Below are 24,468 nucleotides of genomic sequence, written 5' to 3'. Positions count from 1 at the left end.
TATATATATATATATATATATATATATATATATATATATATATATATATATATATATATATATATATATATATATATATATATGTTTGAGATGTTTGAGGACAATGTGTGGTGTGAGGTGGTTTGATCGAGTAAGTAACGTAAGGGTAAGAGAGATGTGTGGAAATAAAAAGAGCGTGGTTGAGAGAGCAGAAGAGGGTGTTTTGAAATGGTTTGGGCACATGGAGAGAATGAGTGAGGAAAGATTGACCAAGAGGATATATGTGTCGGAGGTGGAGGGAACGAGGAGAAGAGGGAGACCAAATTGGAGGTGGAAAGATGGAGTGAAAAGGATTTTGTGTGATCGGGGCCTGAACATGCAGGAGGGTGAAAGGAGGGCAAGGAATAGAGTGAATTGGAGCGATGTGGTATACAGGGGTTGACGTGCTGTCAGTGGATTGAATCAAGGCATGTGAAGCGTCCGGGGTAAACCATGGAAAGCTGTGTAGGTATGTATATTTGCGTGTGTGGACGTGTGTATGTACATGTGTATTGGAGGTGGAAAGATGGAGTGAAAAAGATTTTTTGTGAACGGGGCCTGAACCATTCTTTCAATGGTTTACCCCAGACGCTTCACATGCCCTAATTCAATCCACTGACAGCACGTCAGCCCCGGTATACCACATCGATCCAATTCACTCTATTCCTTGCCCTCCTTTCACCCTCCTGCATGTTCAGGCCCCGTTCACAAAAAATCTTTTTCACTCCATCTTTCCACCTCCAATTTGGTCTCCCACTTCTCCTCGTTCCCTCCACCTCCGACACATATATCCTCTTGGTCGATCTTTCCTCACTCATTCTCTCCATGTGCCCAAACCATTTCAAAACACCCTCTTCTGCTCTCTCAACCACGCTCTTTTTATTTCCACACATCTCTCTTACCCTTACATTACTTACTCGATCAAACCACCTCACATCACATATTGTCCTCAAACATCTCATTTCCAGCACATCCACCCTCCTGCGAACAACTCGATCCATAGCCCAAGCCTCGCAACCATACAACATTGTTGGAACAACTATTCCTTCAAACATACCCATTTTTGCTTTCCGAGATAATGTTCTCGACTTCCACACATTCTTCAAGGCTCCCAGGAATTTCGCCCCCTCCCCCACCCTATGATTCACTTTCGCTTCCATGGTTCCATCCGCTGCCAGATCCACTCCCAGATATCTAAAACACTTTACTTCCTCCAGTTTTTCTCCATTCAAACTTACCTCCCAATTGACTTGACCCTCAGCCCTACTGTACCTAATAACCTTGCTCTTATTCACATTTACTCTTAACTTTCTTCTTTCACACACTTTGCCAAACTCAGTCACCAGCTTCTGCAGTTTCTCACATGAATCAGCCACCAGCGCTGTATCATCAGCGAACAACAACTGACTCACTTCCCAAGCTCTCTCATCCACAGCAGACTTCATACTTGCCCCTCTTTCCAAAACTCTTGCATTCACCTCCCTAACAACCCCATCCATAAACAAATTAAACAAACATGGAGACATCACACACCCCTGCCGCAAACCTACATTCACTGAGAACCAATCACTTTCCTCTCTTCCTACACGTACACATGCCTTACATCCTCGATAAAAACTTTTCACTGCTTCTAACAACTTGCCTCCCACACCATATATTCTTAATACCTTCCACAGAGCATCTCTATCAACTCTATCATATGCATTCTCCAGATCCATAAATGCTACATACAAATCCATTTGCTTTTCTAAGTATTTCTCACATACATTCCTCAAAGCAAACACCTGATTCACACATCCTCTACCACTTCTGAAACCACACTGCTTTTCCCAATCTGATGCTCTGTACATGCCTTCACCTTCTCAAATAATACTCTCCAATATAATTTACCAGGAATACTCAACAAATTTTTATCTCTGTAATTTGAGCACTCACTCTTATCCCCTTTGCCTTTGTACAATGACACTATGCACGCATTCCGCCAATCCTTAGTCACCTCACCATGAGTCATACATACATTAAATAACCTTACCAACCAGTCAACAATATAGTCACCCCCTATTTTAATAAATTCCACTGCAATACCATCCAAACCTGCTGCCTTGCCGGCTTTCATCTTCCGTAAAGCTTTTACTACCTCTTCTCTGTTTACCAAATCATTTTCCCTAACCCTCTCACTTTGCACACCACCTCGACCAAAACACCCTATATCTGCCACTCTATCATCAAACACATTCAACAAACCTTCAAAATACTCACTCCATCTCCTTCTCACATCACCACTACTTGTTATCACCTCCCCATTTGCAGAAACTGCAGAAGCTGGTGATTGAGTTTGGTAAAGTGTGTGAAAGAAGAAAGTTAAGAGTAAATGTGAATAAGAGCATGGTTATTAGGTACAGTAGGGTTGAGGGTCAAGTCAATTGGGAGGTAAGTTTGAATGGAAAAAAACTGGAGGAAGTAAAGTGTTTTAGATATCTGGGAGTGGATATGGCAGCGGATGGAACCATGGAAGCGGAAGTAAATCATAGGGTGGGGGAGGGGGCGAAAATCCTGAGAGCCTTGAAGAATGTGTGGAAGGCGAGAACATTATCTCGGAAAGCAAAGATGGGTATGTTTGAAGAAATAGTGGTTCTAACAATTTTGTATGGTTGCGAGGCGTGGGCTATGGATAGAGTTGTGCGCAGGCGGGTGGATGTGCTGGAAATGAGATGTTTGAGGACAATATGTGGTGTGAGGTGGTTTGATCGAGTAAGTAATGTAAGGGTAAGAGAGATGAGTGGAAATAAAAAGAGCGTGGTTAAGAGAGCAGAAGAGGGTGTTCTGAAATGGTTTGGGCACATGGAGAGAATGAGTGAGGAAAGATTGACCAAGAGGATATGTGTCGGTGGTGGAGGAAACGAGGAGAAGTGGGAGACCAAATTGGAGGTGGAAAGATGAAGTGAAAAAGATTTTTAGTGATCGGGGCCTGAACATGCAGGAGGGTGAAAGGCGGGCAAGGAATAGAGTGAATTGGATAGATGTGGTATACCGGGGTCGACGTGCTGTCAATGGATTGAATCAGGGCATGTGAAGCGTCTGGGGTAAACCCTGGAAAGTTGTGTTGGGCCTGGATGTGGAATAGGAGCTGTGGTTTCGGGCATTACTGCATGACAGCTAGAGACTGAGTGTGAGCGAATGGGGCCTTTGTTGTCTTTTCCTGGCGCTGCCTCGCGCACATGAGGGGGGAGGGGGATGTTATTCCGTGTGTGGAGAGAATGAGTGAGGAAAGATTGACCAAGAGGATATGTGTCGGAGGTGGAGGAAACGAGGAGAAGTGGGAGACCAAATTGGAGGTGGAAAGATGAAGTGAAAAAGATTTTTAGTGATCGGGGCCTGAACATGCAGGAGGGTGAAAGGCGGGCAAGGAATAGAGTGAATTGGATAGATGTGGTATACCGGGGTCGACGTGCTGTCAATGGATTGAATCAGGGCATGTGAAGCGTCTGGGGTAAACCCTGGAAAGTTGTGTTGGGCCTGGATGTGGAAAGGGAGCTGTGGTTTCGGGCATTACTGCATGACAGCTAGAGACTGAGTGTGAGCGAATGGGGCCTTTGTTGTCTTTTCCTGGCGCTGCCTCGCGCACATGAGGGGGGAGGGGGATGTTATTCCGTGTGTGGCGGGGTGGCGATGTGGGTGAGTGGGGGCAGACAGTGTGAATTGTGTGCATGTGTGTATATGTATGTGTCTGTGTGTGTATATATGTGTGTACGTTGGGATGTGTGGGTGTGTATGTTTGCGTGTGTGGACGTGTCTGTGTGTGCATGTGTGTGGGGGTGGGTTGGGCCATTTCTTCCGTCTGTTTCCTTGCGCTACCTCGCAGGCGCGGGAGACGGCGACAAAGCAAAATGAATATAAATAAATAAATAAATAAATAAATATATATATATATATATATATATATATATATATATATATATATATATATATATATATATATATATTTTTTTTTTTTTTCAAACTATTCGCCATTTCCCGCGTTAGCGAGGTAGCGTTAAGAACAGAGGACTGGGCCATTGAGGGAATATCCTCACCTGGCCCCCTTCTCTGTTCCTTCTTTTGGAAAATTAAGAAAAAAAAAAAAATTGAGAGGGGAGGATTTCCAGCCCCCCGCTCCCTCCCCTTTTAGTCGCCTTCTACGACACGCAGAGAATACGTGGGAAGTATTCTTTCTCCCCTATCCCCAGGGATATATATATATATATATATATATATATATATATATATATATATATATATATATATATATAAATATATATATATATATATATATATATATATATATATATATATATATATATATATGTGTGTGTGTGTGTGTGTGTGTGTGTGTGTATTCATATATGAATATTCTATCAATTATAATTAGTCGCTGTCTCCCGAGTTAGCGAGGTAACGCAAGGAAACAGACGAAAGAATGGCCCAACCCACCCACATACACATGTATATACATAAACGCCCACACATGCACATATACATACCTATATATTTCAGTGCATACATACATATACATAAACAGACATAAACATGTATATACACATGTACATGTTCATACTTGCTGCCTTCGTCCATTGCTGTCGCCACCCCGCCACACATGAAATAGCATACGCCCTCCAGCGAGGTAAAGTCAGGAATAGAGAAAAAAGGCCACATTCTTTCACGCTCAGTCTCTAGCTTTCATGTGTAATGCACCGAAACCACAGTTCCCTTTCCACATCCAGACCCCACAAATCTTTCCATGGTTTACCCAAGACAATTCACATGTCCTGATTCAATCCACTGACAGCACGTCGACCCCGGTATACCACATCGTTCTAATTCACTCCATTCCTTGCACACCTTTCGCCCTTTTGTATATTCAGGCCCCGATCGCTCAAAATCATTTTCACTCCATCTTTCCACCTCCAATTTGGTCTCCCGCTTCTCCAGGTTCTCTCCACCTCTGACACGTACATCCTCTTTGTCAATCTTTCCTCACTCATTCTCTCCACGTAACCAAACTATTTCAACACACCCTCTTCTGCTCTCTCATCCACACTCTTTTTACTATCACACATCTCTCTTACACTGTCATTACTTATTTGATTAACCCTCCTCACACTACAAATTGTCCTTATACATTTCATTTCCAACACATCCACATTCCTCCGCACGACCCAATCTATAGCCCAGGCCTCAAACCATATAACATTGTTGGAATGACCATTAACTCAAACACCCATTTTTGCCCTCCGAGATAACGGTCTTGACTCCACACATTCTTTAACACTCCCAGAACCTTCCCATCCTCCCCACCCTGTGACTCACTTCCGCTTCCATGGCTCAATCCACTGTCAAATCCACTTCCAGATATCTAAAACACTTCACTTCCTCCAGTTTTTCTTCATTCAAACCTATCTCCCAATTCACTTGTCCCTCAACCCTACTGTACCTAATAACCTTGCTCTCATTCACATTTCTCTCAGCTTTCTTCTTTCACACACTTTACCAAACTCAGTCATCAGCTTCTGCAGTTTCTCGCCCGAATCAGCCACCAGCACTGTATCATCATCGAACAACAACCAACTCACTTCCCAAGCTCTCTCACCCACAACAGGCTGCGTACTTGCTCCTCTTTCCAAAACTCTTAAATTCACCTCCCTAACAACTCCATTCATTAACAAATTAAACAACCATGGAGGCATCAAGCACCCCAGCCGTAAAACAACATTCACTGAGAACCAATCACTTTCCTCTCTTCCTACACGTACACATGCCTTACATCCTCGATAAAAACTTTTCACTGCGTCTAACATCTTGCCTCCCACACCACATATTCTTAATATCTTTCACAGAGCATCTCTATTAACTCTATCATAGGCCTTCTCCAGATCCATAAATGCTACATAAAAGTCCATTTGCTTTTCTAAGTATTTCTGACATACATTCTTCAAAGCAAACACCTGATCCACGCATCCTCTACCACTTCGGAAACCACACCGCTCTTCCCCAATCTGACGCTCTGTACATTCTTTCACCCTCTCAATCAATGCCCTCCCATATAATTTCCAAGGAATACTCAACAAACTTATAACTCTGTAATTTGAGCACTCACTTTTATCCCCTTTGCCTTTGTACAAAGGCAATATGCAAGCCTTCCGCCAATCCTCAGGCACCTCACTGTGAGTCATACATACATTAAATAACCTTACCAACCAGTCAACAACATAGTCACCCACTTTTTTTAAAAATTCCTCTGCAATACCATCCAAATCCGCTGCTTTGACGGTTTTCATCTTCCGTAAAGCTTTTACTACCTCTTCTCTGTTTACCAAATAATTCTCCCTAACCCTCTCACTTTGCATACCACGTCGACCAAAACATCCTATATCTGCCACTCTGTCATCAAACACATTCAACAAACCTTCAAAATACTCACTCCATCTCCTTCTCACATCACCACTGCTTGTTATCACCTCCCCATTAGCCCCCTTCACTGAAGTTCCCATTTGTTCCCTTGTCTTACGCACTTTATTCACCTCCTTCTAAAACATCTTTTTATTCTCCTTAAAACTTAATGATACTCTCTCACCCGAACTCTCATTTGCCCTCTTTTTCACCTCTTGTACCTTTCTCTTGACCTCCTGCCTCTTTCTTTTATACATCTCCCACTCATTTGCATTATTTCCCTGCAAAAATCGTCCAAATGCCTCTCTCTTCTCTTTCACTAATAATCTTACTTCTTCATCTCACTACTCACTACCCTTTCTAATCTGCCCACCTCCCACGCTTCTCATGCCAAAAGCATCTTTCGCGCAAGCCATCACTGCTTCCCTAAATACATCCCATTCCTCCCCAACTCCCCTTTCATCCTTAGTTCTCACCTTTTTCCATTCTGTGCTCAATCACCCCTGGTACTTCCTCACACAAGTCTCCTTCCCAAGCTCACTTACTATCACCACTCTTTTCACCAAAACATTCTCTAATCTTTTCTGAAAACCTCTAAAATCTTCACCTTCGTCTCCACAAGATAATGACCAGACATCCATCCAGTTGCACGTCTCAGCACATTATCTTCCAAAGGTCTCTCTTTCCCACGCCTATCAATTAACACGTGATCCAATAACGCTCTTTGGCCATCTCTCCTACTTACATACGTATACTTATGTATTCACAATCACTAGTCCTTTTTCAGCACATAAATCTACAAGCTCTTCACCATTTCCATTTACAACACTGAACACCCCATGTACAACAATTATTCCCTCAACTGCCACATTACTCATCTTTGCATTCAAATCACCCATCACTATAATCCGGTCTCGTGCATGAAAACTACTAACACACTCACTCAGCTGCTCCGAAAACACTTGCCTCTCATGATCTTTATTCTCATGCCCAGGTGCATATGCACCAATAATCACCCATCTCTCTCCATCGACTTTCAGTTTTACCCATATCAATCTAGAATTTACTTTCTTACACTCTATCACATACTCCCACAACTCCTGATTCAGGAGTACTGCTACTCCTTCCCTTGCTCTTGTCCTCTCACTAACCCCTGACTTTACTCCCAAGACATTCCCAAACCACTCTTCCCCTTTATCCTTGAGCATCGTTTCACTCAGAGCCAAAACATCCAGGTTCCTTTCCTTAAAGATACTACCTATCTCTCCTTTTTTCTCATCTTGGTTATATCCACACACATTTAGACACCTCAATCTGAGCCTTCGAGGAGGATGAGCACTCCCACCTACATACACATGTATATACCTACACGTCCACACACGCAAATATACATACCTATACATCTCAAAGTATACATACATATACACACACAGACATATACATATATACACATGTACATAATTCATACTGTCAGCCTTTATTCATTCCATCGCCACCTCGCCACACATGAAATAACAACCCCCTCTCCCTCATATGTGCGAGGTAGTGCTAGGAAACGACAACAAAGGGCCCATTCGTTCACACTCATTTTCTAGCAGTCATGTAATAATGCATCGAAATCACATCTCCCTTTCCACATCCAAGCCCCACAGACCTTTCCATGGTTTACCCCAGATGCTTCACATGCTCTGGTTCAATCCATTGACAGCACGTCGTCCCCGGTATACCACATCGTTCCAATTCACTCTATTCCTTGCACGCCTTTCACCCTCCTGTATGTTCAGGCCCCGATCAATCAATATCTTTTTCATTCCATCTTTTCACCTCTAATTTCGTCACCCACTTCTCCTCGTTCCCTCCACCTCCGACACATATATCCTCTAGGTCAATCTTTCCTCACTCATTCTTTCCATGTGACCAAAGCATTTCAAGACACCCTCTTCTGCTCTCTCAACCACACTCTTTTATTACCACACATCTCTCTCACCCTATTATTACTTACTCGATCAAACCACCTCACACCACATATTGTCCTCAAACATCTCATTTCCATCACAGCCACCGTCCTCCGCTCGACTCTCTCAATAGCCCACGCCTCGCAACCATATAACATTGTTGCAACCATTATTCCTTAAAACACACCCATTTTTTGCTTTCCCAGATAAATTTCTCGACTTCTACACATTCTTGAACGCTCCCAGAATTTTCGTCTCCTACCCCACCCTATGATTCACTTCCGCTTCCATGGTTCTCTCCGCTGCCAAATCCACTCCCAGATATCTAAGACACATCACTTCCTCCAGTTATTCTCCATTCAAACTTAGCTCCCAAATGACTTGACCCTCAACCTTACTGTACCTAATAAACTTGCTCTTATTCACATTTACTCTCAGCTTTCTTCTTTCACATACTTTACCGAACTCATTCACCAGCTTCTGCAGTTTCTCACATGAATCAGCCACCAGCGCTGTATCATCAGCGAACAACAACTGACTCAATTCCCAAACTCTCTCATCCACAACAGACTGCATACTTGCCCCTCTTTCCAAAACTCTTGCATTCACCTCCCTAACAACCCCATCCATAAACAAATTAAACAACCTTGGAGACATCACACACCCCTGCCGCAAACCTACATTCACTGAGAACCAATCACTTTCCTCTTTTCCTATACGTACACATGCCTTACATCCTCGATAAAAACTTACACTGCTTCTAACAGCTTGCCTCCCACACCATATATTCTTAATACCTTCCACAGAGCATCTCTATCAACTCTATCATATGCCTTATCCAGATCCATAAATGCTACATATAAATCCATTTGCTTTTCTAAGTATTTGTCACATACATTCTTCAATGCAAACACCTGATCCACACATCCTCTAGCATTTCTGACACCACACTGCTCTTCCCCAATCTGATGCTCTGTACATGCCTTTACCCTCTCAATCAATACCCTCCCATATAATTTTCCAGGAATACTCAAGAAACTTATACCTCTGTATTTTGACCACTCACTCTTATCCCCTTTGCCTTTGTACAATGGCACCATGCAAGCATTCTGCCAATCCTCAGGGACCTCACCATGAGTCATACATACATTAAATAGCCTTAACAATCAATCAACAATACAGTCACCCCCCTTTTTAATGAATTCCACAGCAGTACCATCCAAACCCGCTGCCTTGAAGGGTTTCATCTTCCGCAAAGCTTTTACTACATGTTCTTTGTTTACCAAATCATTTTCCCTAACCCTCTCACTTTGCATACCACCTCGACCAAGACACCCTATATCTGCCAATCTATCATCAAACACATTCAAAAAAACCTTCAAAATACTCACTCCATCTCCTCCTCTCATTACCACTACTTGTTATCCCCCCCTCCCACCACCACCACCGCACCCATTAGCCCCTTTCACTAAAGTTCCCATTTTGTTCCCTCGTCTTACGCACTTTATTTACCTCCTTCCAGAACATTTTTTTTATTCTCCCTAAAATTTAGTGATATTCTCTCATCCTAACTCTCATTTGCCCTCTTTTTTCACCTCTTGCACCTTTGTCTTGACCTTCTGACTCCTTCTTTTATACATCTCCCAGTCATTTCCATTATTTCCCTGCAAAAATCGTCCAAATGCCTCTCTCTTCTCATTCACTAATAATCTTTCTTTTTCATCCCACCACTCACTACCCTTTTCAATCTGCCCACCTACCACGCTTCTCATGCCACAAGCATCTTTTACAGAAGCCATCACTTCTTCCCTAAATACATCCCATTCCTCCCCCACTCCCCTTACGCCTTTTGTTTTCACCTTATTCCGTTCTGTAATTAGTCTCTCTTGGTACTTCCTCACACAAGTCTCCTTCCCAAGCTCACTTACTCTCACCACTCTTTTCACCCCAACATTCTCTAGTCTTTTCTAAAATCCTCTACAAATCTTCACCTTCGCCTCCACAAGATAATGATCAGACATCCCTCCAGTTGCACCTCTCAGCACATTAACATCGAAAAGTCTCTATTTCGCGCGCCATTCAATTAACTTCTCATCCAATAACGTTCTCTGGCCATCTGTCCTACTTACATACGTATACTTATGTATATAATATCTCTTTTTAAACCAGGTATTCCCAATCACCAGTCTTTTTTCAGCACATAAATCTACAAGCTCTTCACCATTTCCCTGTATAACACTGAACACTCCATGTACACCAATTATTCCCTCAACTGCCACATTACTCACCTTTGCATTTAAATCACCCACCACTATAACCCGGTCTCGTGCATCAAAACTACCAACACACTCACGCAGCTGCTCCCAAAACACTTGCCTCTCATGATCTTTTTTCTCATGCCTAAGGGCATATGCACCAATAATCACCCATCTCTCTCCATCAAGTTTCAGTTTTACCCATATCAATCTAGAGAGTACTTTCTTACGCTCTGTCACATACTCCCACCACTCTTGTTTCAGGAGTAGTAGTGTTACTCCTTCCCTTGCTCTTGTCCTCTCACTAACCCCTCTCACTAACACCTGACTTTGCTCCCAAGACATTCCCAAACCACTCTTCCCCTTTACCCTTGAGCTTCGTTTCATTCAGAGCAAAAACACCCAGGTTCTTTTCCTCAAACGGACTAACTATCTCTCCTTTTTTTCTCATCTTGCTTACATCCACACACATTTAGACACCCCAGTCTGAGCCTTCGAGGAGGATTAGCATTCCCCGCGTGACTCCTTCTTCTGTTTCCCCTTTTAGAAAGTTAAAATGCAAGGAGGGGAGGGTTTCCAGCCCCCGCTCCCGTCCCCTTTAGTCACCATCTACGACACGTGAGGAATGCGTGGGAAGTATTTTTTCTCCCCTATCCCCAGGCATAGACAAAAGAATGGCCCATCCCACACACACACACACATGTATATACATACACGTCCACGCACGCAAATATGCATACCTATACATCTGAACGTATACATATATATATATATATATATATATACGCATACAGACATATACACATATACACATGTATATAATTCATACTGTCTGCCTCCATGCATTCACATCGCCATCCCGCAACACCTGAAACAACAATCGCATTATATAGGCACTCTGCCAATTCTCAAAGCACCTCGCCCTGAGCTATACAAGCACTGAGAGTATATGTAGTTCAAATCCTTTCTTACAAATGAACATCAGAATCAACTCCTTTATGAAGAGATTCAACTGCTGTCCTATCCACCCCAGCCTCTTTGCCGCACTTCCTCTTACCATCGCTTTTATCGTCTCTTTCCTTTTTCACCAAATCACTGTGTAACACAATTTTTGTTCCTGGGTAGTGAAAGTTATTTCCTAATTGCTTATGTGCAAAAAGTAGAGAGAGAAGATATTGTTCCCTTTAAACCTTTGCTTTTGTGACCAGGACAGCAATATTTTGAAATTTACCCATTTCCAACTGGACAACGCACGAATTTGCACTTTTTTACTCACATTAAGTCAGATAAACAGCAAATGAATCAAAATTAATATCATTTACATTGACGCTGAACAAAAGTGATCACAATAGATCTAAAAGTGAGTAGTTCTACGAGATTTACGATTGTACTGTAGATCACTTTCACAAAGCAGACCCAAAATATTGTCTCCCATCATGTTTTTGTTATATGTTCCTTGATCGCGGCGTTTAGAGTCCAGTATATCCTGGTGGAAGCGTTCGCTTTCGCTCCTCCGAATACACTGCCATCTTCTCCTTAAATTCATCAGGACGAGCGTCAAGGATATGGACTCTGAGGGACATCCTGCAGTCCATTTTGCCGTAGTTCTTCACCATAGTCTCAACCAGTTCCACATAGTTTTCGGCCTTGTGATTGCCCAGGAAGCCCCGAACCACTGCAACAAAGCTGTACCAAACTGGTTTCCCCTTCCTAGTGAGGTTCTCAGAGGAATCCTTGCATTCCAGGATCTTCTTTTCTGTGATCCGACGAAGACAAGCTTTGACTTTTGCTTCAGACAGCTTAGGGAAGAAGTCTTGAAGGTACTTGAATGCTGCAGACTCCTTATCTAGAGCTGTGACAAATTGTTTCATAAGGGTTATTTCATGAGCAGTGAAGGTCCAGATATGTGATAGCAGGTGTATTCTTGCTAGTCCGATGTTTGGAAGGTCCACATGCAGAAGTAGCAATTGCTTCAGTGGTCACTGGGTTCCCGCCAAAATCTTAGGGTAACGAACTTCATGGCTTTCTTTTCTCTTCTGTACAATCCTGCAGAAGAACAATATAAAATTGCGATTATGGAAAAATATGTTTGTTTATAGATTTATTTCAACCATGACTATTGTGTAAAAGATTCTCTCAGCTTGTTTCATATATGATATTTTTTGTAATAGAATTGAAAATTCAAAAAAGAATTAAACTAAATTTTTTCTAAATTTCAAAAATTCTAAGAAATTCTATATCAAAATTCTGCCATCAAAAGAGCAACGATTGTCTATATTACCTTCCAGAGTTTTTCTTCTTTTTTTCATTGTTCGCTGTTGAAATGAGGTGGCCAGAGTTTGTCTTGACCCCCTGGGGATAGGCATGCCGAAATATGCCTTGTAGGCCTCGCACATCTTAGCTGATGTTTCTACGTAGTACTTTTTCCCTCTTGTTTACATAAATTGGCGGCAGACATAGCAAAATGCATCTGCCAGATGCTTGCAGCCTCTCGATACCATCTTAGAAAAAGGAACTGGTTGGCATAAGGCCCTTATATCTATACTACTGTCTATATTACTGGAAACTTCTAGAAAGTTCTATATCAGTTACTCAACACTAAATCTATCTGGAATGTTTTGAAGAATAGGTAAATTACAAAACATCACTGTCCTGATCACCAAAGCAAACTTTGAAGGGAATAATAGCAATTTTCTATAATCTTCAGACGCAGTTTATTAGGAAACAACACTTATTACGCAATAACAAAAAAAAGTAAAATTTTGTTGCATAGTAAATTATTCTTTTAATTTTCTTACCTACATATCCAGAACATTCCATATCTGCCATCTTATTATCGAACACATTCTCAGAATACTCACCCCATCCCGTGTTCACCTGTTTTATACCAGTAACTGTCTCCATTTGTTCCCTTCATTAATGTCTCCATTTATTCTCAAGTTTTTTTTTTCCTCAAACTATCAATCTGGTCCTTAGTCTCCCTGAAGTTTACTGATACTCGCTCAATTCAGCTGTCATTTTTCAACCCCTGTACCTTCCTCTTTACCTCCTGCCGCTTTTTCTTGTACATATCCTGACCACGTTCACTCCTTGTATGCAGATAACGTTCATACACCACTTCTCTTTTCTTTCACTAGCAATTTGATATCTTCCTCTCAGCAATTACTACCATTTTTCACCTGCCCACCTGCCATAATGTAATCAGTGACTTTAAAAAAGTGAGATAACATCAAGAAGTCATGAAAAGAAGGAAAAAGGCACTAGACACGAGGTAAAAGCGAGGAGAACATACATATGATGGACATAAAGGAGATATGTTTGATTCAATCCAGGAAGTGAGTACCGATGGAACAGAATGTGTGACCTGCAGTCTTGATGTGGGAGGTGCAAGATGAGTTCGAACATCTACAGTACTCAACAATTCTAAATGAGGGAAGCTGTACTACCCTGGGCAGCTGCTGTCTACAACCTACTACGTAATAAATGTGTACAATACTTACATAGCCAGAGAGAGGGCGAGGGAGCAGTTGTCACAGTAGGTACCGTCACCAGCTGTCTACAACCTACTACGTAATAAATGTGTGCAATACTTACATAGCCAGAGAGAGGGCGAGGGAGCAGTTGTCACAGTAGGTACCGCCACCAGCGCCCGTGTTGACCGGTGACCTCCTCGTCCTGCCACTGCAACAACATAATGACAACGTTCACACAACATGATGAAGGACCACAACATACCTGGCCTGGGTGACTCTCAACCATCTAAAGAAAGCACCTCATAGTTATGGAAGGTGTATACATTAGACCGACCTCTTATTATTTCTTAAATAGAAAATGTACTCTCCTCAGAAACATCAATCAAGGTAGACTGAATTATTCTAAGCTGAGTTAGTGTGATAGAGCACAACATTAAAAGACACATAAATATCTTACAATTGCATGGCTTAAAATTTTCACTGATAGAAATGATTTTGTTCTCTGGTATAATATAACATCATGATTGTAAATATAAGTTCTTGAGACAAGGGTTTATGGTTAAAATCCTGCAAGCGGGTATTGTAGCACTGGTGAGTGGAAGATGACGCTTGATTTTAATAAGCCAAATGTTACATATATATATATATATATATATATATATATATATATATATATATATATATATATATATATATATATATATATATATATATATATATATATATATATATATATTTTTTTTTTTTTTTTTTTTTTTTTTTTTTTTATACTTTGTCGCTGTCTCCCGCGTTTGCGAGGTAGCGCAAGGAAACAGATGAAAGAAATGGCCCAACCCCCCCCATACACATGTACATACACACGTCCACACACGCAAATATACATACCTACACAGCTTTCCTTGGTTTACCCCGGACGCTTCACATGCCTTGATTCAATCCACTGACAGCACGTCAACCCCTGTATACCACATCGCTCCAATTCACTCTATTCCTTGCCCTCCTTTCACCCTCCTGCATGTTCAGGCCCCGATCACACAAAATCCTTTTCACTCCATCTTTCCACCTCCAATTTGGTCTCCCTCTTCTCCTCGCTCCCTCCACCTCCGACACATATATCCTCTTGGTCAATCTTTCCTCACTCATTCTCTCCATGTGCCCAAACCATTTCAAAACACCCTCTTCTGCTCTCTCAACCACGCTCTTTTTATTTCCACACATCTCTCTTACCCTTACGTTACTTACTCGATCAAACCACCTCACACCACACATTATCCTCAAACATCTCATTTCCAGCACATCCATCCTCCTGCGCACAACTCTATCCATAGCCCACGCCTCGCAACCATACAACATTGTTGGAACTACTATTCCTTCAAACATACCCATTTTTGCTTTCCGGGATAATGTTCTCGACTTCCACACATTTTTCAAGGCTCCCAAAATTTTCGCCCCCTCCCCCACCCTATGATCCACTTCCGCTTCCATGGTTCCATCCGCTGACAGATCCACTCCCAGATATCTAAAACACTTCACTTCCTCCAGTTTTTCTCCATTCAAACTCACCTCCCAATTGACTTGACCCTCAACCCTACTGTACCTAATAACCTTGCTCTTATTCACATTTACTCTTAACTTTCTTCTTCCACACACTTTACCAAACTATTTGCCATTTCCCGCGTTAGCGAGGTAGCGTTAAGAACAGAGAACTGGGCCTTAGAGGGAATATCCTCACCTGACCCCCTTCTCTGTTCCTTCTTTTGGAAAATTAAAAAAAAAAAAAAAAAAAAAAAAAAAAAACAAGAAAGGGGAGGATTTCCAGCCACCCGCTCCCTCCCCTTTTAGTCGCCTTCTACGACACGCAGGGAATACGTGGGAAGTATTCTTTCTCCCCTATCCCCTATATATATATATATATATATATATGGATGGGGTTGTTAGGGAGGTGAATGCAAGAGTTTTGGAAAGAGGGGCAAGTATGAAGTCTGTTGGGGATGAGAGAGCTTGGGAAGTGAGTCAGTTGTTGTTCGCTGATGATACAGCGCTGGTGGCTGATTCATGTGAGAAACTGCAGAAGCTGGTGACTGAGTTTGGTAAAGTGTGTGGAAGAAGAAAGTTAAGAGTAAATGTGAATAAGAGCAAGGTTATCAGGTACAGTAGGGTTGAGGGTCAAGTCAATTGGGAGGTGAGTATGAATGGAGAAAAACTGGAGGAAGTGAAGTGTTTTAGATATCTGGGAGTGGATCTGGCAGCGGATGGAACCATGGAAGCGGAAGTGGATCATAGGGTGGGGGAGGGGGCGAAAATTCAGGGAGCCTTGAAGAATGTGTGGAAGTCGAGAACATTATCTCGGAAAGCAAAAATGGGTATGTTTGAAGGAATAGTTGTTCCAACAATGTTGTATGGTTGCGAGGCGTGGGCTATGGATAGAGTTGTGCGCAGGAGGATGGATGTGCTGGAAATGAGATGTTTGAGGACAATGTGTGGTGTGAGGTGGTTTGATCGAGTAAGTAAAGTAAGGGTAAGAGAGATGTGTGGAAATAAAAAGAGCGTGGTTGAGAGAGCAGAAGAGGGTGTTTTGAAATGGTTTGGGCACATGGATAGAATGAGTGAGGAAAGATTGACCAAGAGGATATATGTGTCGGAGGTGGAGGGAACGAGGAGAAGAGGGAGACCAAATTGGAGGTGGAAAGATGGAGTGAAAAAGATTTTGTGTGATGGGGGCCTGAACATGCAGGAGGGTGAAAGGAGGGCAAGGAATAGAGTGAATTGGAGCGATGTGGTATACCGGGGTTGACGTGCTGTCAGTGGATTGAATCAAGGCATATGAAGCGTCTGGGGTAAACCATGGAAAGCTGTGTAGGTATGTATATTTGCGTGTGTGGACGTATGTATATACATGTGTATGGGGGTGGGTTGGGTCATTTCTTTCGTCTGTTTCCTTGCGCTACCTCGCAAACGCGGGAGACAGCGACAAAGCCAAAAAAAAAAAAAAAATATATATATATATATATATATATATATATATATATATATATATATATATATATATATATATATATATATATTTGGCGTGAGCAAATGGATTTGTATGTAGCATTCATGGATCTGGAGAAGGCTTATGATAGAGTTGATAGAGATGCTCTGTGGAAGGTATTAAGAATATTTGATGTGGGAGGCAAGTTGTTAGAAGCAGTGAAAAGTTTTTATCGAGGATGTAAGGCATGTGTACGTGTAGGAAGAGAGGAAAGTGATTGGTTCTCAGTGAATGTAGGTTTACGGCAGGGGTGTGTGATGTCTCCATGGTTGTTTAATTTGTTTATGGACGGGGTTGTTAGGGAGGTAAATGCAAGAGTTTTGGAAAGAGGGGCAAGTATGAAGTCTGTTGGGGATGAGAGAGCTTGGGAAGTGAGTCAGTTGTTGTTCGCTGATGATACAGCGCTGGTGGCTGATTCATGTGGGAAACTGCAGAAGCTGGTGACTGAGTTTGGTAAAGTGTGTGAAAGAAGAAAGTTAAGAGTAAATGTGAATAAGAACAAGGTTATTAGGTACAGTAGGGTTGAGGGTCAAGTCAATTGGGAGGTAAGTTTGAATGGAGAAAAACTGGCGGAAGTAAAGTGTTTTAGATATCTGGGAGTGGATCTGGCAGCGGATGGAACCATGGAAGCAGAAGTGGATCATAGGGTGGGGGAGGGGGCGAAAATCCTGGGAGCCTTAAAGAATGTGTGGAAGTCGAGAACATTATCTCGGAACGCAAAAATGGGTATGTTTGAAGGAATAGTGGTTCCAAGAATGTTGTATGGTTGCGAGGCGTGGGCTATGGATAGAGTTGTGCGCAGGAGGATGGATGTGCTGGAAATGAGATGTTTGAGGACAATGTGTGGTGTGAGGTGATTTGATCGAGTAAGTAACGTAAGGGTAAGAGAGATGTGTGGAAATAAAAAGAGCGTGGTTGAGAGAGCAGAAGAGGGTGTTTTGAAATGGTTTGGGCACATGGAGAGAATGAGTGAGGAAAGATTGGCCAAGGGGATATATGTGTCGGAGGTGGAGGGAACGAGGAGAAGTGGGAGACCAAATTGGAGGTGGAAAGATGAAGTGAAAAAGATTTTGTGTGATCGGGGCCTGAACATGCAGGAGGATGAAAGGAGGGCAAGGAATAGAGTGAATTGGATCGATGTGGTATACCGGGGCTGACGTGCTGTCAGTGGATTGAATCAGGGCATGTGAAGCGTCTGGGGTAAACCATGGAAAGCTGTGTAGGTATGTATATTTGCGTGTGTGGACGTATGTATATACATGTGTATGGGGGTGGGTTGGGCCATTTCTTTCGTCTGTTTCCTTGCGCTACCTCGCAAACGCGAGAGACAGCGACAAAGCAAAAAAAAAAAAAAAAAAAAAAATCTGGCGTAAGACGACTTACTTGATATTAGGGACGGCAAAAGGGGTAAATCTTACCGCACCTGTGTTTTCTACACGAGTATACGTCCAAATGTGTTAGATTCACACGCATGTAAATAGTTCAAGCTTGACACTGTCCACTGTGTTGGTCAGGAAGAAATATTATTGAGGAAGAAAGATGGAAAAGCATATATCATGGAACCTTGGATGTAGAACATTGTACTGTACACAGTAGGCAAGGTATATCTTATACTCACGAGAAAGCAAATGGCATTATCAATAATGTTACTCCCTAGCTGCTTAACCCTGCAGAAGTTATAGAAGATTACCACGAAAAAGGATTATAGTAATGTCCAAGGTATGTGTAAGAAATTTCTTACGTGTACATATCTAGTTATCAACATCACTGATAACATTGTTAAATAAGATGCCTGATGTGTTCGTTACTTCGAAACATTCGGTGTTTTGTTTGATACTTGTTATTTGACGTGTTTGCCCTTATCTATCAGTTAACCTTTCTGTACGTCCAGTCCATTAATTGGTCATCTAGTAGGTCGTGCTTTAACATCTATAAAAAAAAGATAAGCTAAGACTTACTGTTACCTAGACACTGATTACTTATGTATCCACCTTTAAGACCCTAATATTTCACTTCTCTATGATCAGTTACTGTCATCTCTCTTACTCTCCCCTCAAAGGAATACAAACGAATGGAAGGAATGCATCGATGGACAGACTGTTAACATTGTCAGTTTGTTCGCCTAGAAGTAAAACGATAACAGAAGTTGCTTTTATGACCTTTCTTTTTTTCCTACCTGCTACGATATCTCCTGATATCGTCATTGTTGCTGGTGTGGGTACGAAGACGCTCAAGATGTGTTTGCAGTGAAGGGTATTTGCGACGCAAGATTGACTTAGACACCAACCTCAGCACGTCTGGTTTGTTGACTCGCGCCTCCTGGTGGTTAATGAGGACACATACAGTATGTAGAGCTAGGCATGTATGCATTACCTCATACACTCACCTGGACAAGTAGAATACAGAAAGATGACCCAGGCAACAATATCAGTTCACCTCCCTTGCAAATATTCCCTTACTTTATCCATCCTATCATTGCAATGCCAGGACACTAGTATAGGGCAGACTAATTTACAAAGTTATACACTATGGGCAAAGCTGATAATCATATCAGATGTAAATAGCAAGGTATGTTGGAACTGGAGACATGGGGATATGCTGTGAAAGATAGAGGTGTTAAAGTCCGATCTTCCTCTCACAACAGGAAAGTCATTTTGATATTTTTGCTTGTCGTCTGAGGACCTCATGGTCACGTAATGGAGAGGAGACCTGACCCAGTGCATGATACCTACATATCCATGACACCGTGGAAGATGTACTTAAGAAGATGGCAAAGATATACGAGTCAGATTTCTAAATGAATTACACAATAAGAATTGAAGAAGTAAAATGTTGGAGAAACTCTAGATGATGACGTTAATGTAAAAAAACTGACGATTGCTGGAAACGGAGGCAAAATACACAATTCCATATGAATAGCTCTGAATTCTTAGATGCATTTGTAGACATCTTTTTTACATGTTAAAAAGTGCTGAATAACCATTAGCTCGTAGCACTTTACAAATTCCACGAAAAAAGAGAATCAGATAAAACACTTTATAATATATGGAATACGGAAATGAAAATGAAATTTAAACTTGCGAGAAATCATTACGCATTTTTCAACATGTAAAGATGAGATCACACTTTCCCTTTGGTGAACTCCTATGGATTGTTATACAGGTACGCAAAAGTATATTTTTGATAAGATTAAAGATAAGAAGGAAGACATAGCGTGACTACAGAAGATAACTGAAAGGTTTGACAACCAGTACTGAAGTTTGCAGAATGTGGTTACACATGTCACTAAACTACTGCTGATCATATAGTTGCAGCAACTGACCAGCTGATTTCCCATTACTGGAATCCTCTAAGGCAACCTTCCCGAGGAAATATGAAATATAGAGATGAACCTGATCCACTGTAGTCTACAAGTCCCAGAAAATTCGACCATTAAACATCAGTGACGACAATAGTGTAGACACCTTATGTAAATTTTGAATATTCAGTGAAAAGAACGGAGGCAGTTTTGTAGGTGACAGACTATAGACCAGAAGCAGATCTAGCAGTGTAGGTGACTGACTATAGACCAGAAGCAGATCTAGCAGTGCAGGTGACTGACTATAGACCAAACGTTTACATGAGAACTTTACATGAGAAAGACAGGCCACAGGAGGCCTGACTGGCCCACGATTAGGTTGTCTGAAAAAAAAGTTTAACTTGATAAAAAATGTAATTTCGCTCAGCTTCTTTCTAAGCTATCACCGACTCCCCGCTGCTGTACATTATCCTTCTAGCGTCGCCGTTACCGCTGTCGTTTATACGTTTATTAATGGCGTTTTTCTCAAAGTATACCTGAATTTATGAAATATTTGTCTAAACGACTTTTGAAGGTATTTATAGTTATAGCACTCTCTACGTCTGACGGTAACTTATTCTAGCGCTTAAAACACCTATATGAAAAGGTTTTTCCACGTCTGTACATCTTTTAGCTTTGAGTTTTATTACATTTGTCCCGGTAACCGTATTTTCTTGTATTTCGAAAAGATGCTCGCGGTTTATTATATTGAACTCAAAATTTTGAACACTTGGATTAAGTCGCCGCTAAGTCTACTTTTTTATGGGAGATGAGATCCGATCCTTTTAGCCTCTCTTCGTATGCCGGATTTCTAAAGAATGGGATCAGTTTTGTCGAGCCTCTTTGTACTTACTCTAATTTTGCCTCATCTTTTTATAGTTTGGTGACCAAAAATGGACAGCATATTCAAAGTGTGGTCTTACTATAGAATTATAAAGAATGAGAATTGTTTCTGGTGTCTTGTAATCTATGTTTCTGGTTATGAAACCTAACATTTGGTTGCCTTTTTTACTTGTTGCTTGACGCTGTTTACTGTCTTTCAAATTGCTGCTAAAGACAACTCAAATGTCTTTTTCTTCATTTACTTTAGTTAGAGAGTTTCCAAATAATCTATAGTCGTAACGTATATTCTTGCCTTCAAAGTGCATAACTTTACACTTGACTACATTAAACTTCATTTGCCATCTGTCTGACCACTCTCCTAGTACTTTAAGATCTCTTTGAATCATTTCGCAGTCCCACCTGTCTACAGCTATACCTCCTACTTTCGTATCGTCGGGAAATTTGGGGCAGATGAAGCAGTGCAGGTGATTGACTATAGACGAGAGACAAATGAAATGGTTCAGGTGACTGACTATAGACCAGATGCAGATGTAGTAGTGTAGGTGACTGACTATAAACCAGAGGCAAATCTATCAGTGCAGGTGACTGACTATAAACCAGAGGCAAATCTATCAGTGCAGGTGACTGACTATAGCCCATGAAATAAATCACTAACCTGCGGTGTATTATACAGTAGCAGTAGGTCCTGCAGCTTGGCTTGTTGACTGAACCCAGCATCATAAGTCAACACCAGATCACATTCCCTCAGTTCTTGCCTCTCCACATCTACCAACACTTGACTTACTGATGCCTCAACCGACAGTATGGACATATCTTCAGCGTCTTCTATTTCCAGGGTCCTTAAAGATATATCCATCATAACTCTCCTTTTTGTGTGAGCGTCTAACGGCTCAGTGTAAGCCGCTGCTGATCCTTTCAAATATTCTTTTGCAACGCATATTTCTTTACCTTCTCTGCTTACAGATGGGATCGGTTCTGTCTGCTGTTCTACATTTGCAGACAGTATAGGATTTGGGAGAGTCACGACTTCGACTCGTGTGCAAGGCACAGTCTCCTGGTGAAAGGCCTCATCATTTGAGAATTTCCCTGAAGTATGTGAGCGGCCTTCCCCAGATGAGAACATCAGGACCAGGATTCTCATCAACCAGTGAGGTCCCATTGTCTCAGTTTACCTAAAGCATAAGAGATGATAGATGGTATCCTCTTGATATAGTGTTACTTTGGCTATGAACTATTGTCAATTCATAACTTTATGTAATACCATTTGTTAAGGACTCTCAAGTCAACAATAAGCGTCACTAAATGAATTCAAAAACATTAGACCGTTACAACCACTCTCCCAACACACTACATGTTGCAACTTTAAGCCCCAAAATTATAGGTAAATACTCTCTCTCTCTCTCTCTCTCTCTCTCTCTCTCTCTCTCTCTCTCTCTCTCTCTCTCTCTCCTCTCTCTCTCTCTCTCTCTCTCTCTCTCTCTCTCTCCGATTGGTTTCTCTGACCACACTCTAGTAGATGTCTCTTAACTTACTGCATTTCCCACCAGCAGAAATTAAGTCACATGGTATTGATGGAGTTGTACTTTAGTGGACAGAAAATTGATTAACTGGCAGTAAACAGGAAGTAGTGATTAGTGATCAAGCTTTAGAATGGTTAGGCGTAACAAGTAGAGTGCCACAAGGATCGGTCTTGGGACCGGTCCTTTTCCTCATATATATTGATAACATTGGTGATGGACTGCATTGTAAGATATCAGAATTCGTTGATGATACAAACCTGGTAATAAATATACAAATGAACTTGAATATCTACAGCTCCACTGATGAGTTGGGTTCATAAGTGGCAAGTTAATTTTGATATCGATAAGAGCAAAGTTTTACATATTGGAAGAAAAATCGAAAAGACAAGCTACAGTATAAATTCTGTTGAACTGCGAAAGGTAAATGAGGAAAAGACTTAGGTGTAATGATTTCTGGTGATCTAAAGCCAAGTAAACGGTGCACAAAAGCAGTGAAAAGAGAAAACAAAATTCTTGCTTTCATAGGTAGAGCCCTAGAATTTAAGTCCAGGGAAATCATCGTTACCCTTTACAATTCATTGGTTCGTCTACATCTTGAATGTTGTGTTCAATTTTGGTCACCTTACCTAACGAAAAGATAGACACAGTGGAGATAGCAGAGGGTCGAGCTACAAGATAATTCCTGGACTGAGAAACAAATCTTACAAGATGAGATTGTAAGACATAAATCTAGTTAGCTTGAGAAAAAAAAGAAGGTTAAGAGGTGATTAACACAATTACTCAAAATGATCAAAGGTTTTGATAATCTTGATCTATCAAATCGCCTAAGAATTTATTTGTCTGATTCTACTCGTGGTAATGGATGCAAGCTCGTGGGCAAACGATTTACCTCGAACGAAGTGAAGTACTTTTCCTTCAACAGGAATTTTAGCAGAGTTGTTGAAAGTAGTACCATAGTTACGTTTAAGAAAAGGCACAATTCATATTTCGCTTCAAGTCCACGACTCTCATTGTTATCGCCTCTATTCAAAATGACAATTTGCAGGTCATTCACTTTGAACTATTTCTATACCTTCAAACTTTTACCACTCAAACCTGAGTTTTTGATATCTTCCACTCTCACAAACAGACTCGAAAGGACCCAATGGTCGATTGCTGTTTGTGTTCCTTTGTATTTCTTTATCTGGCTGACTCCTCTGAATATCAGTATCATCACTTTAATAACGCTGACCAGAGTAACTAAAGATATTTTCTGCTTTACTTGATGACATCACTGTCCCTGCTCGGGGATTCTTTCGTCTCTGCTGAGTACATACCATGGTATACTGAGAGTCAGATATCCTCTCTTCACAGTAGAGTGTACTGAAAATAGTCAGATTTTCCTCTGTTTCTAACAGTATATCTTCTTTCAATCCATTGGTCATTCATACACGAGGGCCGTTCGAACAAGTGACCTGGCATATTGAACCTGCCTAAACTCGAACAAGAGGCCTGGCACAGTGGGCCTGCATAAGCTCTCCATTCTCCAACTTCATTTCTGCTTTTTTTTTCTTTCAGAATTATTGAAAGATTATCATTCTTAATACGAAGCGTTCCCGAACGGTCTT

General features: G+C 41.4%; 1 protein-coding gene across 1 annotated transcript in view; it reads right to left on the bottom strand.

Annotated features, from left to right (window-relative positions):
- The window catches only part of LOC139753532 (probable glutamate receptor), a 176,035-nt gene extending 153,838 nt beyond the window's left edge, over window positions 1-22,197 (bottom strand). Inside the window, exons 1-2 of the mRNA XM_071670180.1 lie at window positions 21,997-22,197; window positions 19,338-19,480 (exon numbers count right to left, since the gene is read on the bottom strand). Coding sequence (XP_071526281.1) covers window positions 19,338-19,480; window positions 21,997-22,197 — 344 coding nt within the window. The remainder of the gene's footprint in view (window positions 1-19,337; window positions 19,481-21,996) is intronic.
- Between the last annotated feature and the right edge of the window lie 2,271 nt (window positions 22,198-24,468).

This window comes from Panulirus ornatus, chromosome 14 (assembly GCF_036320965.1).
Source record: "Panulirus ornatus isolate Po-2019 chromosome 14, ASM3632096v1, whole genome shotgun sequence".
NCBI lineage: Eukaryota > Metazoa > Arthropoda > Malacostraca > Decapoda > Palinuridae > Panulirus > Panulirus ornatus.
Note: the sequence above shows the minus strand (reverse complement) of the source record. Positions and strands in the feature narration are given on the sequence as shown.